General features: G+C 38.8%; 1 protein-coding gene across 1 annotated transcript in view; it reads right to left on the reverse strand.

Moving 5' to 3' along the window:
- DCC (DCC netrin 1 receptor) overlaps window positions 1–26,680 on the reverse strand; it is a 729,366-nt gene that overhangs the window by 167,667 nt on the left and 535,019 nt on the right. Inside the window, exons 15-16 of the mRNA XM_087954238.1 lie at window positions 22,878–23,072; window positions 2,472–2,567 (exon numbers count right to left, since the gene is read on the reverse strand). Coding sequence (XP_087810364.1) covers window positions 2,472–2,567; window positions 22,878–23,072 — 291 coding nt within the window. The remainder of the gene's footprint in view (window positions 1–2,471; window positions 2,568–22,877; window positions 23,073–26,680) is intronic.

The raw sequence follows: 26,680 nt of genomic DNA on the forward strand, positions 1-26,680 counted from the left end.
GAAGACCTCCAAGGTCTCATCCAATGTTATTATTCTGTTATTCTGGCACCCCATAAGTGGAAGTTTTGTACATATTTAAAGGCATAATGGGTCCACATATTTTTTTAAAGATATGGAAGAAACTTTATATGATATATTCCATTTTTTTCTACAGTAGCACAGACAAGTATATGAAGAAGGGGCAAAAGTCAAATAGGTGGTACATGGACTCTTTGTGAATTTCTGGCCCAATTGCCAAATCTGGCTTCTTCAGGAGTATCCCATTGGCAACCTACAGGAAAATTTGATTCATGGAAAGATAATAAGATTTTCATTCTACCTTGAGAAAGAGGTACAATAGGACAGAGATGAGATGGCTGACTTCCCATGACTGTTCAATGGAAAGTACAGACTAACTATGGGTAGTCCTCAATATATAACCATTCATTTAACAATCATTCAAAGTTACAATGTTAGTGAAAAAAGTGACCCTTCCTCGCAGTTAAAATTATTGCAGCATTCCCATGGACACATGATCAAAATTTGGGTGTTTGGCAATGGTTTCAGTGACATAGGGACACATAATTGCTATTTCCAGCCAACTTCCAACAAGTCATTGGGGATAGCTGGATTTGCTTAATGACTGCATGATTCACTTATCAACTGCTGTGATTTGCTTAACAATCCTGTCAAAAAATGTCATAAAAACAAGCAGGTGTCAGAGTTTTGATGGGTGCCCTTATTAATTCATGAGCCTCAAGCCAAATTTCAAAAGAAATCCAATTATTTATTAGGAGCAATATGTTGGCACTTTTCCCAAGTGGAGTTGGCTCTACCCTACATAATTTTCTGCCCACCTATGACCCTGTTTTCCCCCTCCTTTCAGAATGCATTATAAATCACATTCTCCAAGGAAGCACTTTTGCGGGCTGTGGAAAACATGCCTCTCTGGCTGCGCTTGGTAACCTGAGACACAATCTGGAGAAAGGTATGCGTGGAATGTGCTTCTGGTCATAGCAACAAACTGCTCCATCAGATCTCCCCACCCCCATCCTTCTTTTGGCAACTCAAGAGCAAGCCAGGAATGCTTTATGAGTTGACAGTAGGACTCCCTTATTGCCTTGCTTGGTGACAGAAATTCAGGTCCCAATGTGGCCATAAGTCAAGGACCTCCTATAGTTAGTTGCCTGTAATTTCCTAAAGCTTTAGGAAATTTTGGAAGAGTAGAAAAAGGAAGAGTAACACCATACTGAGTCTTGCATTTTAAACTGTTTTCAGCATCACTAAATTTGTTCAAAAGATTGTAGAGTATGCATGTAGCTGACCTGGTGCTTAAACTAGACAGCACGATTTCTTTTTCATAATATACGGTAGCCAGATTTCACACATCATTTTTAAGTGATGATGTAGGTTGGCTTAGTTTTGACTTGTGTGAACCCAGACAACTGTGGTTTGTCTTCATTCAGTAAATGAAGGTTAAGCAACTCTGGCTTAGTGCCTTATACATGCAACATCCGTGTTTGGTTTTCAATGTTTTGTGATGGGAGTATGTGAAAAAGTCATCTCAGGCACAACAGCTCAGTTAACAGAATAACAGAGTTAGAAGAGATCTTGGAGGCATACTAGCCCAACCTCCTGCTCAAGCAGGAAACCCTATTCCATTTCAGTCAAATGCTTCTCTTCTTAAAAACCTTCAGTGTTGGAGCACCCACAATTCTGGAGGCAAGTCATTACACTGGTTTATTGTTCTCACTGTTAGGAAATTTCTCCTTAGTTCTAGGTTGGTTCTCTCCTTGATTAGAATAGAATAACAGTTTTGGAAGAGACCTTGGAGGTCTTCTAGTCCACCCCCCTGCTTAGGCAGGAAACCCTGTACCATTTCAGACAAATTGTTATCCAATTTCTTCTTAAAAACTCCCAGTGTTGGAGCATTCACAACTTATGGAGGCAAGTTGTTCCACAGGTTAATTGTTCTCACTCTCAGAAAATTTCTCCTTGGTTCTAGGTTGCTTCTCTCCTTGATTAGATTCCACCCACTGCTTCTTGTCCTGCCCTCAGGTGCTTTGGAGAATAGGTTGATTCCCTCTTCTTTGTGGCAGCCCCTCAAATATTGGAACACTGCTATCATATCTCTCCTAGTCCTTCTTTTCACTGGACTAGACATACCCAATTCCTGCAACCATTCCTCATATGTTTTAGCCTTCAGTCCCCTAATCATCATTGTTGCTCTTCTCTGCACTCTTTCTAGAGTCTCAACATGCTGTCACCATAGTTTTAGTGAAATCAGCTCCTTCCTTCACTTGCAGTTTTTGAGTCAACTGTCATGTCTCTGAGACTGAACTTGCAGACTTGTACCAGCCCTATTCCAGCACATGGGATGACATCATCACCGTTAAAAGGAATATACTTACTTTATCCAACCATATGTGTTGCTATAAGAGGGAGGGTGGGTAAATAAAGTAGGATAAAGATAGCAACCCCTTCCAACTCACCTGTCAGTGATCTGGTGGTGGCGCTCTCATAAAGAGGCACTCCTTCCCCGGCATTATTAAACGCTTTGAGAGATATGACATAATGGGAACTTGGTTCTGTAAATGAAGCAAATATAATATCATCAGAGTTAACAGCATGAAGCAGATTTGGGCAATAATCATAAACTTGCTTGCCAAATCAAATATGCATACTTAACATGTTTTTCCTTGATTCATTCAAATGAATAACACAAATGTATTTACGTATTATATTGATCAAAGTGGATCTTGGCTTTTTCAAGAAGCCTTTGATTAAGCCACCTTATCTTATGGTCTATGAATTAAGAAAAGGCTCAGCTTTGGGAATCTGGATAGAGAAGCTTTGAACTTCCCCAAGCAGGAAACTGTTTTAAGAGATTAGAATCGAGGGTACATTTTTCACCATCCATTGATTAAGATTATTCATATTATGCTGTATGAATTATTTTCTACATCATTGTCCTTTGCACATTGGCGTTGGAGGGCATCTAAAATCTAATGAAATAAATAAGCAAATAAATAGTAATAAGCAAATATATAAAAATTGACTGCATGCCAGAAGGAAAATGAAATCTTAAGAATGATCCATATATTTCTCATTCATGTACATATCCAATGTTCAAGACCAATTTTCAATCATATGTCCAGTCCTATTAAGAAAAAAATAAAAGATGAAATAAAATTGTTCATTTCTTCCCAGGTTCATTTGGAGGAACAATAAATAACTGCTGAGCTACTGAAAATAGTAGGAAACTAATTTTTTTTCTGCCCATTTTATTTAACCCCTGATCATAGCTCATCGATTGTAGTTTACTTGGTAGATCATAAGGTGTTTAAGTTCAGAGCTACCTGTTACAACTTTCATGAGAAAAGTAGCCTCAACTAGACCCAGTGAGAATTCTGAAGATTTCACTAGAGAATGTTGAGGGTCATCACACTGTTCTCTGATTTCATTTTCCCCTTTTCTGTATTTATCATTGACCCCTTCCTTATGAATACTGGCAAGAATACATAAGATTTTTAGTGAGGAGGTCCTTGGTGCTTTCTGAACTTGGTGGTTTTCTTGCAGACATTTCATTGCCAGATTAGGAATGAACTAGTCTATTAGTTACGTACCTAGCGGAAACTTCTCTCCCTTCTAGCATTGTTGATGTTATCTAGTTTGGGTAATGAAACATTTCCCAGTAAACAATCAAATTTAGGAAGTACCAAGGACCTCTATTTCAACCAGGTGTGAGATGCTACCGGTTCGGCCCAGTTGTATAGAACCAGTAGCTCCCAAAAGCAGCTGACACCGAACCAGTTCAGTGCAACAACCTTCTGGTCTTCTGTTTGGCCCACCCACCCTCCCGGGCTCTTGGCTGTCCTTTATTTCCTGCTTTTTCAACCTCAACTGCTTTGGGCAGCATAGCTGAGGTTGAAAAAACAGGAAAGAAGAGGATTTTCAAAAACTGCGCACCCGCGCGCAACACTTGTCAGTTGTCCGGGCGGCACAGCTGATGTTTTTGTGCAAATGCTGTACGCGCATGCGCAGCGCGTGTCAGGCATGGGTGCGTGCATAGCACGTGCACGCAAAACACTCTCACCGAACCGGTAGTAACATCGGTTGAATCCCACCCCTGATTTCAACCCTGAGCTACAAATATGACCCTCCATCAAAATTAAGATCAATATTTGTCCTTATGGAAGCAGTTGTGTTTCAAAGAGGCAGCAGGTCAAGGACAACAACAACAACAACAAAAACAACAATAACAACAAAAGACAGGCTGTGAAGGGCAACTCATTAACACTGTGTTTAAATCAAAAAATTATTTAAATTAAATTAAAGTATGCTACATATAAAATAACTTGCTCTGGCACATTAGCAATTATGTAAAGTGACAATTCCCTGAGGACATTTATTGCTCTGAGAGTGAATAGATATACATTTGGCTGGGAAAAGTAATGAGCAACTCAAACATCCACCTTGTAACCACTTTCTGAGATGCAACTTGCCATCACACATGGGATACATCACTGGAACAGCACACATCTTAAACTGTTGTTCATTGCCATGGCCTGCCTATTGAATAATCAGCCCTGCCAGTTTCTTGGTGATAGGAGACCTACTCAAAATATTCATTAAAAAGAAATCCATCTTGTTACTGCAGAGAGTTTCTCAGCTGCTCAGTTAGTAAAATAAAGTGGATTTGCTTGACTTGATTGCAGGAGCTATGCATTTCACCACCACATGCAGAAGAAATGTATTCTCCTTATGAAAAAAAAATATCATTAAAGATACACATCTATATTTAGAAATCAAGTTTTTCAATTCTCAACTAATTGGACTCAGCATTTCTCTTCACTGCTATAGACTACATTTTATAAAGTTTAATCATGTGTCAAGAAAGAAAAAAATCTAAAATATATCATAGCTATAAATAATCACTTCAGTGACTATTTCAACAAAATAATTACACAAAATACTTTCTTGAAGTGGTATAATGAGTGTTTTAAAGCACTTAACTTTGGTAATATTATATAAGTAACATCTTAGCAATGTTGTGTCACACATACACACATACACACAAATACACTTATACACACACAGTGTACAGTATATAGAATATACATGCACAATGTATACACACACACACACACACACACATACACACAATCACAGTAAAGTAGAGTAGATTGGAGTAGAACAGGACAGAACAGAACAGAATAGAATAATAGAATAGAATAGAATAATTTGGCCAATAATTTGGTAACTAGACACACAAGGAATTTATTTCCAGTGCAGAAGATCTCCAAGTACAAACAAAGCAACAGAGTAATAATAATTATAATATGATACCAATAAGAAGGAATAGTAGAGAAGATGAAAAGAATACTACTACTACTATTACTACTACTACTGCTACATGAATAAATATCCTTAGACATAAAAAAAAAATAGTGTGAGCATTAGGGGTTCAGAGAGTAGTGACACAAGGGAAAAAACTGACTCTGTGTCTAGATGTTTGGCAATGTCCTATAGCAGCATCCTGAGGCGAAGAGTTGAAACAATTGATGCCCAAGATGTGAAGGATCTCTACATATTTTCTCAGCTCTATTTCTGACTCGTGCAATATACAGATCCTCAATGGAAGGCAGGCTGGTTGAGATTGTTTTTTCTGCAGTCCTAACTATCCATTGATATCTGTACCAGTTCTGTTTGGTTACCAAATCGGACAGTTATCAAAGTACAGGTGTCAATAATTCCTCTGTAGAACACTATTAACAACACCTGGGACAGTCTAAACTTTCTGAGTTGAAGCAGGAAGAACATTCTTTGTTGTGCATTTTTAATTATGGTTCTCATGTTTTAGTCCAATGCCTTTAACTACCATTCTTATTTTACAGAGAAGAAAGAAAAAGAAAGAAAGAAGGAAGGTAGAAATATAGAAGAGTCTTGAAGTAAAACTAACTGAGAATGACCAAGAAAAAAATATTTATGAATTATTGCCAAATCTTTGTAAACAAATCCTCCTTTTTTCTTTATCCAGATAATGCTGACCCCGATCTACCAGCTAGTGTTATTGGGTTGCACATAAACTAGAAGCCTAATCAATGTATTCACTTTCTTAGCTACCAGTTTTCTTCATGTCCATGTTACTTAGTGAGAGTTCTCTGAACTATCGATTCAAATCAGATCTCGCATTTCATCTGATGGGGAGCTAAAAACCTTAAATCTGACTGTATTTCAAATTAATCAAATTTTTGGTGTTAACACAGCCAGTCTTCATGGAGGGGGCTAAATCTTTTGTTTCCATATTAGGAATGAAATTTTAACAGCACATTTCCCATTAAGACAATAGAAAGTGCCCTTGTATAAGTCAGACCACTGGAACCCCTAGCTCAGTCCTGATCGCAATGATTGGCAGATGCACTCCATGGTTTCAAGTAGAATTTTTCTTTGTCAAAACTTCCAATGGCAAAAATTAAACCTGAGACCTACAGCAAGGACTGCATGCAGTCCTATGCAGGGCCATTTTGGCCCTTGGGTTCAGCTTGCATGGCCTTCAAAAGACTTTTGTAAAAACATAATTAAGTTCCTTGGCAAGAGCAATTTATCCTATTTGTTAGAGGTCTGCAATGTTATTTGGGGGAAAAGAGACAGAGTAAAACACAGTATCAAGAGCAAAGAAAAAGAGAAAGGAACATTAGAAAGAACGATAATAGGGAACCAGGACTCCATGTAACTTTGGTATTCCCATATTACTCATTTCAGGTGGTTCAATTTAAGGCAAATTATGACTTCAGGGGATTTGATGAGTACTAAGTCTACCAAACCGGGGGAAAAAATGGGTACTTCATGCAATTCAAGAAGCCACCCCCCCTCCAATCCTGAAATAATTTGGTCAGTGCTTGGGTTGAAACCTAACAGTCATTCCCTCCTGCAGCATTGAACTGAAGCATCTAAGATGACTTGAGTTGTTTTAGGTAAGAGGCCTTTTTCTTCGATGAAGCAAATCAGTTTGCTTCTACAGTCCAAACTGCTTCACTGCGGCAAATTACATTGCTTTGCACAGATCTACTAGAAGGGCCTTAGACCTCTGTGAAGCTTAAGGCATCTTTGTCTTCCGTCTTCCCCCTGCCCTCCCAAATAAATCTACAATTTTTAACCAGTGGGAATTACAGTTGGGTCCATGGATATGCATACCATGGAGATACCAGTATTTCACAGGACCTTGTAGAGTAGGCAACCATTGCTGGATTCTATATAAATCTTAGACCTTTCCAATCAATCAAAGCATTTCTATAACCTGTTTTGAGGAAGGAAGGAAGGAAGGAAGGAAGGAAGGAAGGAAGGAAGGAAGGAAGGAAGGAAGGAAGGAAGGAAGGAAGGAAGGAAGGAAGGAAGGAAGGAAGGAAGACTAATAATGTCACAAAAGAGAAAAGGTAGGCTGAACTATGCTATCATTAAGTAGATACAGAGCTGGAACAACTACATCAGAGGAAGTTATGTCATTGTTCCTATGTCAAGGTATAGCAAACTTTGAAGGGCTCCATTCTATATCAATAGTGGAATTCAAATTCTTTTATTACCGGTTCTGTGGGTGTGGCTTATTGGGCATGGCAGGGGAAGGATACTGTAAAATCTCCAGTCAGAGGTGGTATTTACCAGTTCTTCGAAATATGTATGTATGTATATGTATGTATGTATGTATGTATGTATGTATGTATGTGTATATATATATATATATATATATATATATATATATATATATATATTTTGTTTTCTGAGGTTCTCGTGGGTATTTGTATGTGGATCTTAATCTTAATCCCGAATAACCAAAGATATATATATATATATATATATATATATATATATATGAATTATAATTAATCATAGAAAGTACAATATGCCAAATCTAACACAATGATAGGAAAAATAGAAAACATCTTAGAGGACAGCATTGAGATTCAGGGGGTTTCTTGACAAGCTGGGACAAAGAGCAATATGAATTTTACCAGCAATCAATGGCAAGCCCTCCATCTGAGTGGAAAAATCAAAGATACAAGTATAAGGTAGAGGGGGCATATTGGATCAGGGTATACTGATGGACGAAACCAAATTAAAACCAAGATTAAAAAAGGCACTGTTCTTATCAATTTATCGACTTAATAAACTAATCAAGAAAGATCTAACCTAGAACCCATGAGAAATTTCCTGATAGCAAAAACAATTAATCAGTAGAACAGCTCACCTCCGGAAGTTATGGATGCTCTATCACTGGAGGTTTTTAAAAAGAGATTGCCCAATCATTTTTCTGAAATGGTATAGGGTCTCCTGCTTCATCAGGATGTTAGAATAGAAGACCTCCAAGGTCCCTTCCTATTCTTTTATTTTATTCCGTTATTTTTTCTTTATTTGGGGTTGGTCAAACCACATTTGGTTTTGTATCTAGCTCAGGGCACCATACTTCAGGCAGCACATTGACAGGAGTCAGCAATAAAAATGATATAGAATTTGAGTGAAGAAAAAGAGAAATAGCTGGAGACACTGAGTATGTTTAATCTAGAAAAGGAAAAACCATGGGGAAACATGATAGCTGTTTTCAAATGTCTTAAGGGCAGAAGTGTTCTTGTTCCACAAGACAGGATGAAAAACAATATGTTTAAAATACAAGGAAGTAAATTTTAGTTGAACATCAAGGGGAAAAAAATCTTACAAGTAAGAGCTATCCAACAATGGAACAGCTGTCTTAGTATGCTGGCACTCCTTAACTTTATTTAAAGGCTGGCTAGCCATCTGGTGGAGTTGCTATCACAGTGGGTTTCTTCACTGGAGAGATGTCTCAAAGGTGCTTTTTCAATGACTGGGAATCTTCATAGACACCGGAGAGATGGTTGCACTAGATCAGGAGTGTCAAAGTCAATTTCATTGAGGGCTGCATCAAGGCTGTTTTGTGTTGTTTCTTTGTTTTGTGTTGTTTTGTGTGTTGACCAAATACTGGCCACATCCAGTTTTGGTCACCACACTATTAAAAAGATGTTGAGACTCTAGAAAAAGTGCAGAGAAGAGCAACCAGGATGATTAGGGGACTGGAGGCTAAAACATACGATGAACGGTTGCAGGAACTGGGCTTGGCTAGTCTAGTAAAGAGAAGGACCAGGGGAGATATGATAGCAGTGTTCCACAGAGAGGAAGGGGGTCAAGCTATTTTCTAAAGCACCCGAAGGCCAGACAAGGAACAATGGATGGAAACTGAACAAGGAGAGATTCAACCTAGAAATAAGGAGAAACTTTCTGACAGTGAGAACAATCAACCAATGGAACAGAACTTGCCCTCAGAAGTTGTGGGAGCACCATCACTTGAGACTTTCAAGAAGAGATTGGACTGCCATCTGTCAGAAATGGTGTAGGGTCTCCTGCTTGGGCAGGAGGTTGGACTAGATGACCTACAAGGTCCCTTCCAACTCTGTTAATCTGTTAAAGGTTGTGTTTGACCTGAGGGAGCCGGGGTGGGTGTGTCCAGGGTGGGCATAGTCAGCTTGACTTTACTCATGTCGGGGGTGCCTGTGGTAGCCCGAGCACTCTGCCAGCGAAAATGGGCTCCTGAGCTCTGTTTCCGGTGCGACCGCCTCCTGCAACCCTCTTCCAGCTAAAACGGAGCCCAGGAGGGTCGCATGTGGCTCTCCCAAGCTTTGTTTTCATGGCCGAGGCACCAGAGGCTGATCCCTCGCTGTTTCCAGGGTGGCCCCGTGGGCGAAATCTAACCACCCTGTGCACTCCTCACGGGCCTTGAGTTTGACACTAGATGATCTCCAAGATCTCTTTCAACCCTTACATCAGGGGTGGGATTCAAATTTCTTAACAACTGGTTCTGTGGGCATGGCCTAATTTGTGGGTGTGGCTTGGTGGTCATGTGACTGGCTGGGTGTGGCTGGTATGTAAATATTGTAAATATATATGTAAAGATTGAATTTTTTATTTAAAAAAAGAGCAACTTGTATCCAAAATCAGGCAAAGCAGGCAGGCAGATTGAGCTGCTTGCAGAATCACAGCTTCATTCCCTGATCTATCTTTCTGCAATCTGCTGCCTGAGTCTGCACTGAAAAATAGAAGCTTCAATCCTAAGGAAGGTTCAGCTCTGCTTTCAGGCCACTTCTCCCTCCCCCAACCCCCTGAATACCACCCCTGACTGGGCCTCAGGGAAGCCTCCTGGGTGGGGAGGGGAGGGGAGGAGCCAGACAGTGATGAGATTTGCTGGTTCTCCGAACTGCACAGAATCGTAACAACCGGTTCTGTAGAACTGGTCCGAACTGGTAGAATCCCACCCCTGCCTTACATGTTATGTGTCTGCGAGTCTTATGGATGGATTTTTGCTGAACTACTTGGCAGGTCTCAGAATGGATAAAGCATAAGCTTGAGAGACTGACATCCTTGATGCAAAATTCCATATTTCATATCCATTTGTAATCCTGGACATGCTGAGGATGATTAATCCTATTATTTAAATGCCAAACGAATCAATATTACTTATTTTACAATACTGCTCAATGATTCTCTACCCCCATATTTTGTAATTACTTTTATGTCCTACACTGATACATTTGGTTAATGTTACTAATGAGATGGATGGCATGTTCACTGCCAGCAAAAGAAGCCTATTCTTTTTTTATTAAAAAAAATGGCCTGATGAATAACGAGAGCAGTGATTCATTCATAACATTCGAGGGTGATCTGATCACTCTCCCAGCATTATTCACTGCATTGGTGCTCACTGCACTCTCACTGGCTGAGCAGAAATCATTTGGTATGCATGGAGATGGATACAGAGATTTATTCACAAAATTCCCACAATTAGCTTTTCGACTAAGAACGTGATGTGCAAGGGACGAGTTTGCACAAGGTCCCTTCCCATAGCTGTGCATAAGAGGGAAAAGGAAGGGAATTGTTTCTATAGCAACATGACGGACCACTTTCTCCTGACCTTTGGTAAAAGAAGCCCAATTAATGTTTTCATTGTTATGGGTCATTAGAGAGAAGGGGTCCATAAAAGCCAACAGCTTCTTTTCTACAAACTCAAACCCTACCCACAACCACCCGACTCATTAATCCCCATTACCCATTCCTGAATGACATCCACAGGTAAAAGAACTCATTTCAGCAGCTTCTTTTATACAATGCAAATGAGCCTTGATTAATCACGAGGTGCCAAGTAGGAAAAAAAATAATGTTTGTGCCTTACCATTTAATTTTTTTAGATAAATAATACTAGAATACTTGGAAATAATACCAATATGTAGATTATGCATAGATAGCTAGATAGCTAGATAGCTAGATAGCTAGATAGCTAGATAGCTAGATAGATAGATAGATAGATAGATAGATAGATAGATAGATAGATAGATAGATAGATAGATAGATAGATAGACAGATAGACAAAAATATAGACAGATATTAATATTGTTAGATAAATAAACAGACAGACAGATATGAATTAATACAGTTAGATGCTTGGATGTATTTCAACATCCAGAGGAAACAAATTAATTCAGTTTAGCAGACCATATCAAAAGTAGAGGTTAGGCAGAAGTCTGGTTAAAGTGGGTTTCATCTCCTTTCGAAAGCAATTGCCTTACTTCTAAACTTGAAGAGAAAACCTTTCACTGACCACTAAACATATGGATGGATGGACTGATGACCTCCGCACATTATAGCTGAAGTGCTGCCATCTTTCCATTTGTATCATTCAAAGATTTTTCTGTGTGTAAGAAATGAATAGAGTATGGTGGTGATCACCATCCGTTTGCAAGAAGACAGCTGAAGACTTCCAAAGCTGCGAAAAAGGTTTGGGGATGCCAAGGGATATCATAAAATAACCAGAAAATGTCAGATGCCCTGGAACATCTGCAAGAAAATCTCCAATCTCAGAAAGCACCAAGGATCCCTCCCTCACTCATAAGGAATGTGATTAGAGTGTCTCATGTGGTGACAGACAACTAGAGGTGGAGAGGAGAATGTCAAAATGGCTGGAGTGAGGACAGAAGCATATGGAAATACAGAATGCTTTCAATGCTCTCCAAATATTGGCAGGGAATTTGGAAGACCAAAGAAAGTGGTGCGGTAGCCTAGAGGTGGAGCTCTCGCCTCACAGTCAGGAGGCTGTTAGTTCGATCCCAGGTAGAGGCTGGGCTGATATTTCTCTCTCGGGGCACAATGAGAATATATCTGCTGAACAAAACTCCACATTGGTGACAGGAAAGGCATCCGGTCATTAAAAACTCTGCTAGCTCCATTCAGTTGCCCAGATTCCACCCCGCAAAGGCTTGTTAAAAGATGATGATCTGGAAGAACAAAACAAGGGTAGCATGTCCTGAGAGAATACATGTGATATCAAGATGCGGAGTATTGGCAGCAGATCTGGAATGCTGAGAGAGTCATATAGGGACACAGAATGCACCTTTGCAGGTATGTAGTTAGCTGAGCAGGACACTGCTAGGATAAAAACTGTATGTATGTATGATTTATTTGCTATAGTGATCCAATTGAAGGCAAAAAGAGAAGGGGCAGCAGTGGATGAGAGGGTTAAATAATGCCATCGACACAATGAACACGAACTTGAAAAACTCCTGGAGACAAGGGAAGAGCCTGGCCTGCTATGGTCCATGGGTCTCAAAAAGTTGGGCATGGCTTAGTGACTGAACAACAATAACATAGTTTCCCCACTCCAATGGATTCCTTATTATGGTATCACTGTAGTTGGTGCTTCTTCTCAAACATGCCCCTTGGCCAACTTTCAACAAAGGTGAATGTAGGAAGCCACAAGTCTTTTCGTTTCCTTTGAAACCTCTTTTGAAGGTTTCCTCTCCCCTTTCCATAAAATTTAATGACGTGCTTTAAACCCAAAGGCGCACCACAATTTCAGCCATGTGTTCTGCGAAAGGACCCATAGATGCTTTGCTTGAAGCTTGTCATCTTTGTTGGAGCAGGTGCAACATTCAGCCAGAGTAATGCAAAGTAGACCTAAAGCCCATCTTAAGAACATATCCCATTTTGAAGAATCTTTTAATCCTATTAAGTTACTCTTAATCATATTAGCAGTTTTCATTTTTTAATGCTGCATTAGCTCAGCATTAACCTCCTATCAGTCTAGTGTTCACCAAAGCGGTTAATTTCCCTTGCTGTTTAGATACACAGCAAGATTCTGCTTAGAAAATGGTCCCCTTCCATCTTATGCAGCCACCCTGGCTGAGATGATTTCAAAAATAATCTTGCCTCTCAGGAGGACTTAATCCAGGTTAATTTAAATTTTAACCTCATTTGTGTTCTTTGACGATTTGTTATTAAAGCAGAATTGATACCAATGGAAGCACCTTCCTTTTTTTTAATGCATGGAGAAACAGAACAGATGCAACCCAATCTACAAGATTGCACTGCACCACTATGCAACTCATAAAAGTTGCTATGCAACTTTCAAAGAAATCCTGCTGGAAATAATGGATGATTTGGAACCCTGTGAAATAACAAGCGTCCCCAGTTCCAGAAATACTCACTCAGTAAGCCACATCATGTCATTGCACAAAAGATATCATGTGATCAATGCAATTATGTAATTTGCATCATCTGTGCAATGACATCATTATTCAAACCCTCAGCTCCACTTCCCATTAAGTATTTTCCACCCTATTTCTGGTTTTCTTTTTCTATTGGCCCTGATTTTTGCAAAATTGAAGAGGATAAAGCCGGGATTTTGGAATAGATGAAACTTTGGAAGGTTGGTGTCTGTGTGGAATATTCTCATGTTATACAAAATGTATTTATTTACTTTTTTCTTGTTCTTCAGCCAAAATTTTGATGATTGAGCTCTGAAAATTATAGATTCAATAGAAAAAGACAGTAATTTTTTCAATATAAGTTCTCTTTTTATTGCCTAATTAATTGGCTGTTTATCTTACATATTTTATATTGCATTTGTTATTGTTTTAATCGGTGAGCCACCCAGAATCATCATGGAGTCAGGTGGCACCTAAATCTAACTAACTAAAACAGTTCAAGAAGTCAACAGTTAATCTCATAATTAAAGAAGCTTGCGATACATTAGCTTTTCCTGTCCATCACCTACGCTCTGTTTTCTCCCACTAGATTGATCTCTAAATCTGTGCCTGCTAACCTCAAGAAACTCAAACTCTTTTAACATTGTGAACTCTTCTAACTATCCTAATATGCACTGTAAATTCAATGATTAAGATTATAAAATGTAACATTCAACCAAGCTTGTGGTGTGTATGTTAGTAAATAAAGCAATAAACTGACCGAATACAGACCAGAAATAAGTGTTAGGAGGAGAAAAAGAAGCCCAAAGGAATAAATTGCAAAAATGTCCAACCTAATCCAAAAGGCATGAGGATCTCAGAATACCAAATGTATTTATGTTGTAGCCCTGCATGCTACCAGTTATACAGAAGGAGTCCTAGAGTTTTCAGAGAAGGGTAGAAAGTTACAAAGCACTAGGAAATAAAGAACGACAATACCTTGCTGTTGCATTGCCAGAAATGCTAATGCAAATACCCTGTGGATAGTTGTTTTTGTATTCAGAAATGCAGACATTACAAGTTATTGGGTTAGGTTTTTAATGAAGCAAGCCTCTGTAAAGAGACTGGCATAGTTTTGAGCTCTGTGAGAGAAGTGCAGTGGGAATAAAGTCTTTTCAGCTTTCTTCTTCTGTACTACTGAGATGTTTCCTGATCTGAAATGCCAAGGCCACCCCTTTCTGGTGAAATCTGGAGGGTTCTTCATACCCACTGTGGATTATCCTCCAGTGCTCATGGAAGCTCTGTTGCAGAGGTGTTATTCAGCAGGTTCTGATCAGTTCTGGAGAACCGGTAGCAGAAATGTTGAGTAGTTCAGAGAACCGGTAGTGGAAATTTTGAGTAGTTCTGAATCCCACCTCTGACTGGCCCTGCCCCCATCTATTCTCTGCCTCCCGAGTCCCAGCTGATTGGCTGGGTCTTCTTTTGTTGCCCTGCACAGGAGAACAGAGCTGGAAAGCAGATTAGTGGGGTGGGGAGGGAATGGAGATTTTACAGTATCCTTCCCTTGCCACACCCACCAAGCCACGCCCACCAAGCCACGCCCACAGAACCAGTAGTAAAACAATTTGAATCCCACCACTGCTCTGTTGCAATGTTCACCGAGAAAGCCCTTCTCAGCTTTCCTCTCTTGTGTAAGAAGAGAAAGAAGACAGGGACTCCAAAATAGAGTGAGGTGAAGCAACACAATTCCTTTGCTTTACTCTTAGAGGCAGAAGGACTGCACTGCTTTGTGCAGTAGCTTCAAGGGGGAACTTTGTTCAAACATCTGTTAAAACAAAGCATCTTTATCCATTTTACAGGCCCAATGCACATTATATCTTGGTCCCCATTGCAGGAGATTGGGGGAAAAATTGGGGAAATTGAAACTAGCTTTGATAACAGAGGACCTGGTCAATACACGTTAAATATATCCACAAATTAATTAATTTACTGGATTTTTAATCCCACCTTTAAAGGTAAAGGTAAAGGTTCCCCTCGCCCATACATGCAAATAGTTTCCAGCTCTAGGGAGCGGTGCTTATCTCCGTTACAAAGCCAAAGAGCCAGCGCTGTCCAAAGACGTCTCCGTGGTCATGTGACTGGCATGACTAAACACTGAAGGCGCACGGAACGCTGTTACCTTCCCACCAAAGTGGCCCCTATTTTTCTACTTGTATTTTTTACATGCTTTCAAACTGCTAGGTTGGCAGTAGCTGAGGCAAGTAATGGGAGCTCACCTTTACTACTTTATTTTTTTTTAATGTATTTATTGACTTTCTTTTATTACTTCATAAACTATTACCTTTACTACTTTAATCCCACCTTTACTACCATGTAAATAACCTAAGACATCTTTTCTCTTCCTATTTTCCCCAGTACAACAACCATGTGAGGTGGATTGAACTGAGTGAGAGTGGCTGGACCAGAACCAGCCAGCCAGCTTTCATATCTAAGGCGGAACTAAAACTCACTGTCTCCTGGTTTCTGGGCCAACACCTTTAACCAATCTTCATCATGCTGGTTCTAAGCTCTTAGATCCAAAGATATTTAGTATCCTTCTATAGTGGTAGCCACATTAAAACTTTAGAATCCACTCTGAAACAAAAACACTTCTTCACGTCTTTGAAATGTCTCCTGGTTTCTGGGCCAACACCTTAACCAATCTTCATCACGCTGGTTCTAAGCTCTTAGATCCAAAGATATTTAGTATCCTTCTATAGTGGTAGCCACATTAAAACTTTAGAATCCACTCTGAAACAAAAACACTTCTTCACGTCTTTGAAATGATTTAATTCAGATGTCCATCTACCTGAAATGAGCTGTTCCCCAAACCATTATTAAAATCAATGGATCTCCCCATCCAACTTATGCATGAATTTATTGCATTCATTAATTTCTCCAAATTCTTTTTTAAGATTAATCAGATACATTCCTTTCCCCATCCGCCTTCAAAGTGAATTGATTTTTCCAACTCTATTTCATCTCTAAAATGATTTTCCCACCCCCTTGTATATTAATTTTATGTTAACGGGCCAGTGGAATGTGCAGTTAAACTGTTCTAACAACAGAAACCAGAATTCTGCTGATGGACATTTGAAGTAAATCAGGGGTGGGCTTCAAAAAAAATTAACAATCGGTTCTCTGCCTGGTTTCTGGGTGGACGTGGATGTGGTGGGCATGGCCGGGTCAGCCTCCTGCACCACAGCAGGGGTGGGGCTGTGGGGGGTTGGGGTTTCACCCTCTCCAGGCTCCAGAGGCTTTCCTTGACCCTCTAGGAGGGCAAAAATTGTCTCCCTGCATCCAGAGGCCAGAAACAGGCTTATTTCCGGCCTTCCGGAACTTCTAGGAGGGCCACTTTTTATCCTCCCTGAGCCTCCATGAAGGCCCTGGGCTTACCTGGGATCCAACGTAGGCTGTGAGAGGCGGGGTGGGCGGGGCCAGCCAGTCCTTGCAACTACCAGTACAGTGAACCAGATGTAAAATTAATGTCCGGTTCGCCTGAACCGGTGTGAACCAATTTTGAAAGATGCAGCAGGACTTAACAGCAATGGATGACAGGGGGGGTGGGGGAATCAACAACTGTGAAAGATAAACCTCCTCCTTTTTTACAACCCTATAATCTCTTAATTTGGGGTAGAGTCCAAGTGACCAGATGGAGCCGAGCATTTACAAACAATAACATGAAAAATCAGGCTTTATAGATGCTACATTTAAGGCCCTATATATCTTTCAAGGATCTGGATCATATCAGTTTGCATCTTCATTGGAAAAGACCCTGATTTTGAGAAAGATTGAAGGCAAAACGACAAGGGGATGAAATCCTTAGCTGGCATCATTGATGCAATGAACATAAATTTGAGAAAACTCCAGGAGGAGGGAGGGCCCTGGCATGTTATATTTCATCGTACCTGACCTCAGGGCTGTAATAGATAAAAAAAATATTGGTAGAATATTTTAAATAACAATTTGGTATGACTATGAGTGTGAGAAACCATTAATAGTGGAAATTATATGGTCATGGCCTACTGAGATATGGCAAAATTTGAATTAAAAAGGCAGTGAAACCTTTTCTAGAAGAATGTCCAATAAAATTAGCACTCCAGGAAAGGGAAGTCATTGGTGTCAATTGCCTGGTATCTCTCGAATAAAACGCATAAACTTATGAGCTGCGGTGGTGCAGTGATTAGAGTGCAGTACTGCAGGCTACTTCTACTGACTGCCAGCTGTCTGCAATTTGGCAGTTCCAATCTCACCAGGCTCAAGGTTGACTCAGCCTTCCATCCTTCTGAGGTGGGTAAAATGAGGGGCCAGATTGTTGAGGGCAAGAGGCTGATTCTGTAAACCACTTAGAGAAGGCTGTAAAAGCTCTGTGAAGTGGTATATACAGTAAGTCTAAGTGCTATTCCTATAGCTTATGCACTTTTTTCTGGGACACAGAAAAACATGGCTGCAAGGACATAGAAATCTTTAGGGGAACGTTAGGGAAAAGATTGTTAGGGAATCGGAAGCTAAAACATATGAAGAACAGTTACAAGAATTGGGTATGTCTAGTTTAATTTAAAAAAGGGACTAAATGACATGATAGCAGTGTTCCAATATCTAAGGGGTTGCCACAAAAAAGATGGTGTCAACCAATTATCCAAAGGCAGGACAGGAAGCAATGGATGGAAATCTATCAAGGAGAGATCCAACCTAGAAGTAAATTTTCTGACAATTAGAACAATTGATCAGTGGAACATCTTGCCTCTAGAACTTATGGGTGCTCCAACACTTGAGGTTTTAAAGAAGAGATTGAACAACCATATGTCTGAAAAAGTATAGGGTTTTCTGCTTGAGCTTGGACTAGAAGACCTCCAAGGTCCCTTCCAACACTGTTATTCTATTATTATCAAAGACCATGATGCAAAAAATACCATGTTCTGATGAATGTTGTGTCCATTGACATTACATGGATACTCTCTTGCTTTTTTTCAACCCTTCTCTTACATTCAAATGTGCCAATTTTCTTTGAACCTTATTGATTTTTAAGTTAAAATGAACGTTCACTTCAATATGTAAAATGAATTAGACATTCATTTGTCCAGGATGGTATAAGGACTCCTGCTTTGGACTAGAAAACATCCTTCCAGGCCTATGCTTTTACGTTTCAGTGTATTGGTGGAAACAGATCTATTTTCAAACTGTATGAGCAGAATTTTTCCTTGGTTTTTTTTTTTTTTTTGGTCACAGAGAAATTCTTATTGCCGTTACAAATTTAGTGGTGCCTCTTTCAGAACTCCATTGATTTCTGTTGAAATTTAGTCTTATGGGGATCAATTTGTATTTGTCTTCCTTCACAGAAGTAAGGCAAGCTTTAGGACTAGCTGTTGTGAAAAATCAGACACTCCGATGATGTGAATCCCCTTGGGCTTATGTACCATGCTGTGTATCAGATTTGTTGGCAATTTCTTGTTTGTAGCATCAGCAATAGTTACAAGAGTTGAGCCTTCAAACAAAAAAGGATATCAAACAGAGGAAAAAAATTAAGAGAAGATTCTCTTTTCTGCGGCCTCCTTTTTAGCACTGACTTTAGAGGTCACTAAGTCTTAAGTATCCAGAGACACAACTCTGACCTGTGGTTGAAAATCATCTAGACAGTTTTAATTAATTAGCTGTAGTTGGTGTCACTAATCCTAAATCAAAAATCTGTTCTGTTTGCAAAGTACAGTTCAACTCTAGTCACTGGTTCCTAGTTTTCCTTCTTTGAGAAATACATTCTACCTTGGAGGTATGCAAACTTAATGTCCTCCAGATATTTTAGACAAACTCACATCTGGTCAATGAGCCAACATGGTTATTGACAAGGGATCATAGGAGTTGCAGTCCAAAAGAATGTCAGTGTGTGATGCCATAATGAGAATCCTAACTTATTTCTATTTAATAATAGGGTTGAAAGCTAATTCTAGCCTGTTAAAATGGGAAGAATCTAAGAAATCCTGTTTTGAATGGTCTGCTAAATAAACCAAAGCAGCAGCATCTGAACATTAGTTTACCACTTTTATGACAGGAGAAGCTGAGAGGAAATTGCCAAGAAGTGTCTAAACATAGCATTATTTCATGCTGCGCAGGATTTCTCAACAATTGTTCATTTTTATGAAGTCTAAATGTGATTGCTGTACTGTTCTTGTGCTTATTTACATTTCTTTGCTACCTTGCTAGTCTTTTCTTTTGAAGAGAATGAAGAAGAGCGTCTATTTTGCCTCGACTGCATTTAAGCTTGTATTTCAGACATTTTAACTGACCTGTCTAGCAGATTGTTCCAGGCACAGTATAACTCCGTTCACAGCAGAGTTACATAAATGATAAAATTGACATACTAGTATTAGTACAGTACTCTAGAATCCCTTTCCATCGGGTTGCTTCTGGGCAAAAATGCCAGAAGTTTTTTGGATTTTTAATAGCTGTGGTGTAGACTGGCCACACCTATGTAATGCGTGAGATAATCTAAGCTACATTCGATAGTTTACAGGAAGAGAAAATATTTATTTTATTAAATTTCTGTGCTGCCCATCTCACTGACATACTGCAATTGCAACATGTGATGAATATATTGCTCCTTCATATCGCACTCATATTGGAGGCGCCAAGGCGCTTTTGGGTTGAAAGAATTAGCCGGTGGCATCACCACTCAGTAGGAGGTGGAGCAAAGGACGGGAGCTCACCCCACCCCACAGCAGCACTCGGGTATCCAACGTGAGCTTGCTGCTTTCAAGCCAGCGTCCTAACCACATGAGCCACCATGTTCCTCTCCTGCTCCTTTATATTAAGACATGCATACTGCACAAGTCAAAAAGAGGGCTGTGAAAATATCTATAGACCCCTCACATCCTGGATATAAGCTGTTTCAACTTCTGTCCTCAAAATAATGGTATAGGACACTGGACACCAAAACAAGTTTTTCCCCCAATGCCATCACTCTGGTAAACAACTAATTCACACAACACTCTCAAACTATTTAGTAAGACTGTATTAATATTATTCTTCTCATCTTTCCTATTACCTATCTCCTTTTCTACTTATGACTACTTATAACTTTGTTGCTTGTATCTTTACGATTTATATTGTTTTATTTAGTTTCCTAGTACAATTCATGTTGATTCTATCATTAAGTGTTCTATCTTATGATTTATGATGAATGTATTTTTATGATGACTATGATTATAATTTATCACTTAAGCTTTTAAGTGATAAGTGATAACGCTTTTATGTACAATGAGAGCTTATGCACCAAAGACAAATTCCTTGTGTGTCCAATCACACTTTGCCAATAAAGAATTCTCTTCTCTTCTCTTCTCTTCTCTTCTCTTCTCTTCTCTTCTATTCTATTCTATTCTATTCTATTCTATTCTATTCTATTCATCAATGTACTGTGTATACACAAGGAGTGAGGCTTTGTTGCAAGTGCCATCCTAACTTTCTTGATGCCCATTCCTGTACTGCTAGATAGACTAAAGAGTCTTCATTGAGATGGAGGCCAAAGGGTGGGTTTTTAATTGTATTTTTAGTATCAAATTTATTTTCTTCACTGAGACATCTAAATTGTGGCAGTCTAAAAAAGCTATTATTAAATTAATGTCACTATGAAATGCTTTCAAAGTTGACCAGCACAAAGAAATAATCATTGTAATGTAATTAATCTAATGTATAAATGATGAGGAAAATGTCTGCAGTTCAGAATTACTAATACAAAGTTATAACTGTATAAGAACTCTAGAAGAACCCAGCGATGGGATTAACTTTTTTTTTACTACCGGTTCTGTGGGCATGGCTTGGCTTGGTGGGCTTGACTTGGTGGGCATGGCAGGGGAAGGTTACAGCAAAATCTCCATTCCCTCCCCACCCCACTAACCTGCTTTACAGCTCTGTTAGTTGTAATTTAAGGGAAGGCAATGTTGCTAAAATTGTTTATACTGATTGTGCTGAAGGAAAGAAACATTTGTTTATATATTCGCTTTATTTTTCTTTATTTCATTTTGATTTTTTTTGTTTCTGTCCTATTTTTCTTTTTGTATTATTCTCTTTTCTGCATCTTATTTTGTCCCTTTCAAATTTGGATTAGGTTTTATGTTTGCAATGGTAATTTTAAATAAATTATTATTAAGAAAAAAGAAAACTACCTAAACATCTTTCTGAAAGCACCAGAAGTTGAACCTAATTCAAAGAAGTTTTTAATCTCTGTTAGCTATTTAGGACTGCCCAAGGAGCAAGGTAACTCAGGAACAATTTTAAAAAATTGCATGGATAAGTTTGTAGAACTGATATGTATTCAGACGTAGCCATGAATTCCTTTCAGACAGGTTTAATGTTTGCAATATATATATTGCAAATATATCTCCCCTTGGGTATTCTAAGGTCCAAGAACAGGTTTAAAAGTTATGCAATAAAGGAGCATTGAAGATGCGCATTAAGAAAACTTTTTTCTCAACATTCGATCTTTGTTCCCTGGCAAAGTTTCCTTTCCATCCATAGAATAAAATATTCTCTCTGCATGGTGCCAAGACAAAATGTCAGAGAAAGTATGTAATGAGCACTAGATAATGAAACACCTCCTGACACTATTTTGACACATAAAAAGTATTCAGGTTAGATTGCCATCGTGTTCAAACCTGGGCACCAATGTGGTAAAATTTGTTCTGAAATATAGTGTGGGATTCATTAGCATTTAAAATTGGGGATGAGGCAAAGGTGTGTTCTGAATAACTACTAACATTGCAATCATAGAATATAAAATGCTGATTGTGTTTAGGAATCTGTCTCCAGATTAGCTGTTTTACACTTTCCTGAACAATTCATCAGCTTTATTATTAAAGGCATTGGGGATGACAACAAAATTAACAAGCAGAAGGCAAGTTAAGTGATTACAGAGACTCTTCAGTTTGCCATTTTCTGGGTTAGACTCTAATATTGGGAGGAAAGCTCATAACCTAGGCTCTCTGCTGCTTTGATGCTAATTAATGAGGTTATTCAATGCTTTGGATTTGATTCAGAAGAGATGGCTTGTATATCACACCTCTCTGGGACTCATTAAAGCAGCTGTGTCTGTTCCCAAGATTGTATGAGTGCAACGGAAGCAGCAGCTGTACAGTCCTAGAAAGTGACACTAGAATCCGACAGTTGTTATTCCATGGTCCCAGGTTCTGAAATGCCTGTTCTAATGATTAAAAATTAAATCCAAAATACTGGAGGGCTATAACTTCAAGGACTAAGGCACCGTTTCTGATCTACAAGCCATTATAAGATGTTGTGGTTTTAGCTGAAACGGTTCTATATTAGGCAACTAGAAAGAAAACAATCACCTACCCAGATGTTCGATGGAATAGTACCGCTGTTTGCTGTCCACCCGCACTGTCTCAGCATAGGGGCTGCCTACCCCATAGCCAATGATGTAGCCACGTACAATGATGTTTGGATTCAATGGTGGGGTCCAGCTCATTACAATGCTAGTTGACAAAGGCCTGACGTGAAGAGAGCTTGGCTGATCAGGTACCTGTGATTCTGGAAGTCAAAAGAAGGGATTGTTACCATTGACATAGAGGCATCTGAACAACGGGAAGATTTCTCAAGGAGAGAAGCAACCTGGAATGAAGGAAAAACTTCCTCATATTGAGAACCATCAACCAATGGAACAGCTTGCCTTCAGAAGCTGTGGGTGCCCCATTACTGGAGGTTTTTAGGAAGAGACTGGACAGTCACTTGCCTGAAATGGTATAGGGCAGGGGCCTTCCAACTTGAGAGCTTTAAGACTTGTGGACTTCAACTCCCAGAATTCTTCCTCCAGTCATGTTAGCTCAGGAATTCTGGGAGTTGAAGTCCACAAGTCTTAAACTTGCCAAGTTTGAAGACCCTTGGTATAGGATCTCTTGGTTGAGTAGTGGGTTGAAGATTTCCAAGGTCCCTTCCAACTCTGTTATTCTATTGTTGTCAAAGGCCATGATGCAAAAAAAAAAAAAAAGTGTGTTCTGATGAACATTGTGTCTATTGACATTATACTGGTTAGATAAAACACTCGCCAAAGAGATCTCTCTAGATGAGGTGCCAAAGTGTTTTTAATAGCTAAAACTAATTTTGTTGTAGAGCATTAAAAACTCCATAGTAGGGCATGAAATCGAAGTTCTGGCCCTTCTTTTAATTACAGTATATGTCATATGCACAATACACATTAAAGAGTTCCTGGGCTTTGATTATATGGATACTGTTGTGATTTTTTTAACCTTCCTCTTCTTCCATTCAGATGTGCCAATTGTCTTTGAACCTTACTTTGTTTTTAAGTTAAAATGAAAGTTCACTGCAATATGTAAAATTCTGATTGATTGATTTCAATATTAGGTAAAAATACCTCTGATTTTGCGTGTAGCTATGTAACTTAACATGCAAATCATTTCAATACTGTACTCAGCTTCTGAATGATCCTACCTAGCTGAATATTTTCTTCCAATTATAATACCTCACAGGACAAAACATCGCATTTGCTAAATGCACTCTTCCTCATATTACCATTTATTCCCCCTAAATGGAAGACTTGAAATATAACACTACAATTATTCTTTAGGGGGGAAAAGAGAGAGATATGATAATAATCAGGGGTTAAGAAGAAATCAATAAATGTAAGAGAGAAAACAGAAAAAGGATCTACAAACACATTTTTAACAGTGGTATAACTACTGTACAGTCAAACATAAACACAATTACAGTCAGCTAGCCATAAGCAAAGTGCTTGTAAAATTGCCTTTATGTTTCCATGATTACTCAGGTCAACCTCCTGATTTTTTAACCTCCTATGGTTCACTCACGATGGCTTTTTTTAAAAAAAATCTGAATATGCATTTACAATGCACTTGAATGAATTTTATGCCTTGAAAGCAGATATTCCTGATGGCCATCATTCGTAACAGTGAGTGCTTTAAAATCTTGCAAAATGAAAGGAAATTCTTTCCTTGCCAGTTTGTAAAGATGCTGCTGTATCACAAGCCTCTTCAGAGCAGCCAGAGACTGGCTTTATAACAGAAAGAGATAAGGTGTTGGCATTTCTTCACTGAATAGGTAGAACTGGGGAAGACGAAGATGAAGGTACATACATACATATCTTACCATAGCATTGAGGGATCCCATCTGAGTTGGTCATCAGGACCAAAGGTTTATTCTTCCAACTTTTGGGGGTCATGTCGAACAGCCCCATGAATATATTCTGGAAAGAGAGAAGTTCCCTGATGATGGGTTCCAGCACGAGCCCGAAAGCTTGGAAGAATAAACCTTTGATCCCGGGGACTGACTCAGATTGGATCCTGAAACAAATGACTATATAAGGAACTAGCTTGATACCTGTGCTTTGCTACGAAACTATGTGGTCAGGCTTAGTTTTTGGGGAGGAAAAAAAGGGGAAATTTTTGCCTCTGCCTACAAGCATCCATCGATATTCATCTGGCTAGCGTCCTGTCAGTGTGTGAGTGGTTGTCCCGAACGTGCTTTTTTCAAGAGGCAACTGGACTTTCTGGTTTTTCTTCGATGACATTTTGCTTCTTATCCAAGAAGCTTCTTCAGCTCTGACTGGATGAAGGGGAAGGGAAGGATTTATTCTCCTTGCAGACTGCTAGTCATTTGCATTCTTTTAGCAGGTTGTTAAGGTCACCTGGAGGTTTGTCTGTTTCATCAGGGTCAGCTGAGTGGTGCAAATGGGAGAGGAGCCTTCTTGGAACTGTTGAAAGGTCTGTGTTATAGATTGGAGATAGATGATGCCGTATCCAACCTCTCAGTTGAGAGAGGGCTGTTCAATTTTGACCTAGATGGCCTCTTTATCCCCTCTTTCAAACCAGCGGTCCTCTCTGTCCAAAATATGGACTTTGTTGTCTGTGTCTTTTAAATGCAGATGGACTGCTGAATCTAGTCCTGATGTGTTTGTTCTCCTATGTTCTTACAGATGTTTCATTACCTAACTGGGTAAGATCTTCGGTGCTAGAAGAGGGTGGGGTTTGCTCTTTGTTTATATGCAACAGCTTATTCTGTGCAAATATTATCTTTTATCAGTGAAATATCAATGCAAAATGTTTAAGCAGACAAAAAGGTCCATGAAAGATTCCCACCATAAAAACTGAAATTAAAAAAGCATTTTTTTTAAAAAAAAAATGATGAGACTAACATTTGTCAGTGTTGCTGACCTTGATTGTTTTCTCTTTGCCTTTAATACGTTTTATCGGATTTGTGATGAATTTTGGCAAAGTTTCCAGTAAGAAGTTCAACCCACTCTCAAAGTTTGATTAGAATGGAAGAAGATTAGAATTAAGATATAGCAGCGTTAACAAAATTTTAATAAAGCACAATTTTCATTTATTTTTGAGCTATGCTTACATAATTAGAAATAAATTGGAATATATCACATGCTAAAAGACAGGATGTCCTGAGAACACAGGGCTTATGTAATTTGTTTTTTTTTTACAATTGCATAAAATATTTGAAATTGTTTGCTATTTATTTCTGTAATAGTTATTAAATGCCATTTTAAATTAGCTTTATAAAAGTTACTGTATTCACTTGGGTGTTGAGGCAAGAGTCTAATAAATATAACTATTTTTATAAATGTAAGAAGTAAGAATAACAAAGAGAGAGAGAGAGAGAAAGGAAAGGCTGATGAAAAAGAAAGTTTGGTGTTGAAAGTTGTTAACTATCACATAGCTCATTAATAATTATACGTGATGACTTTAGGAAGAGCTAGGGAAAAAATGGTTCCAGAAATAGATCTTAAATATCAAACTGGTTTCAATATATGATATGCTAATAATGTAAAAACAATAAATTTCCATAGCCAGGCCATTCCAAATTATATACTGAGAAAAACTGATTTTGAAACCTGCCTACACAGTATTACGCAAAGTGCTACATTCATCTTTATGCCTAATTTATTTTGTAAATGTTTGCATAAATTTCTGGTCTTGAGAAGGACAGCAGAAAAAAAAAATCATTTTCTTCAGCCCTGGAAACTCTTCTGAACTTCTTAGAATTCATAGGCATTGTTAATCCATTTGTACACAGAATATAATTGTCTTTATGAACACGGTCTATAAAGCTGAAGTTTTCTCTACTCTAAGTCCCTAGTTTGGAGTGGTCAGTTA

Source organism: Notechis scutatus, chromosome 2 (genome assembly GCF_049901735.1).
Source record: "Notechis scutatus isolate UNSWTSFEM ecotype Mainland chromosome 2, rNotScu1.2, whole genome shotgun sequence".
NCBI classification, from domain to species: Eukaryota; Metazoa; Chordata; class Lepidosauria; order Squamata; family Elapidae; genus Notechis; species Notechis scutatus.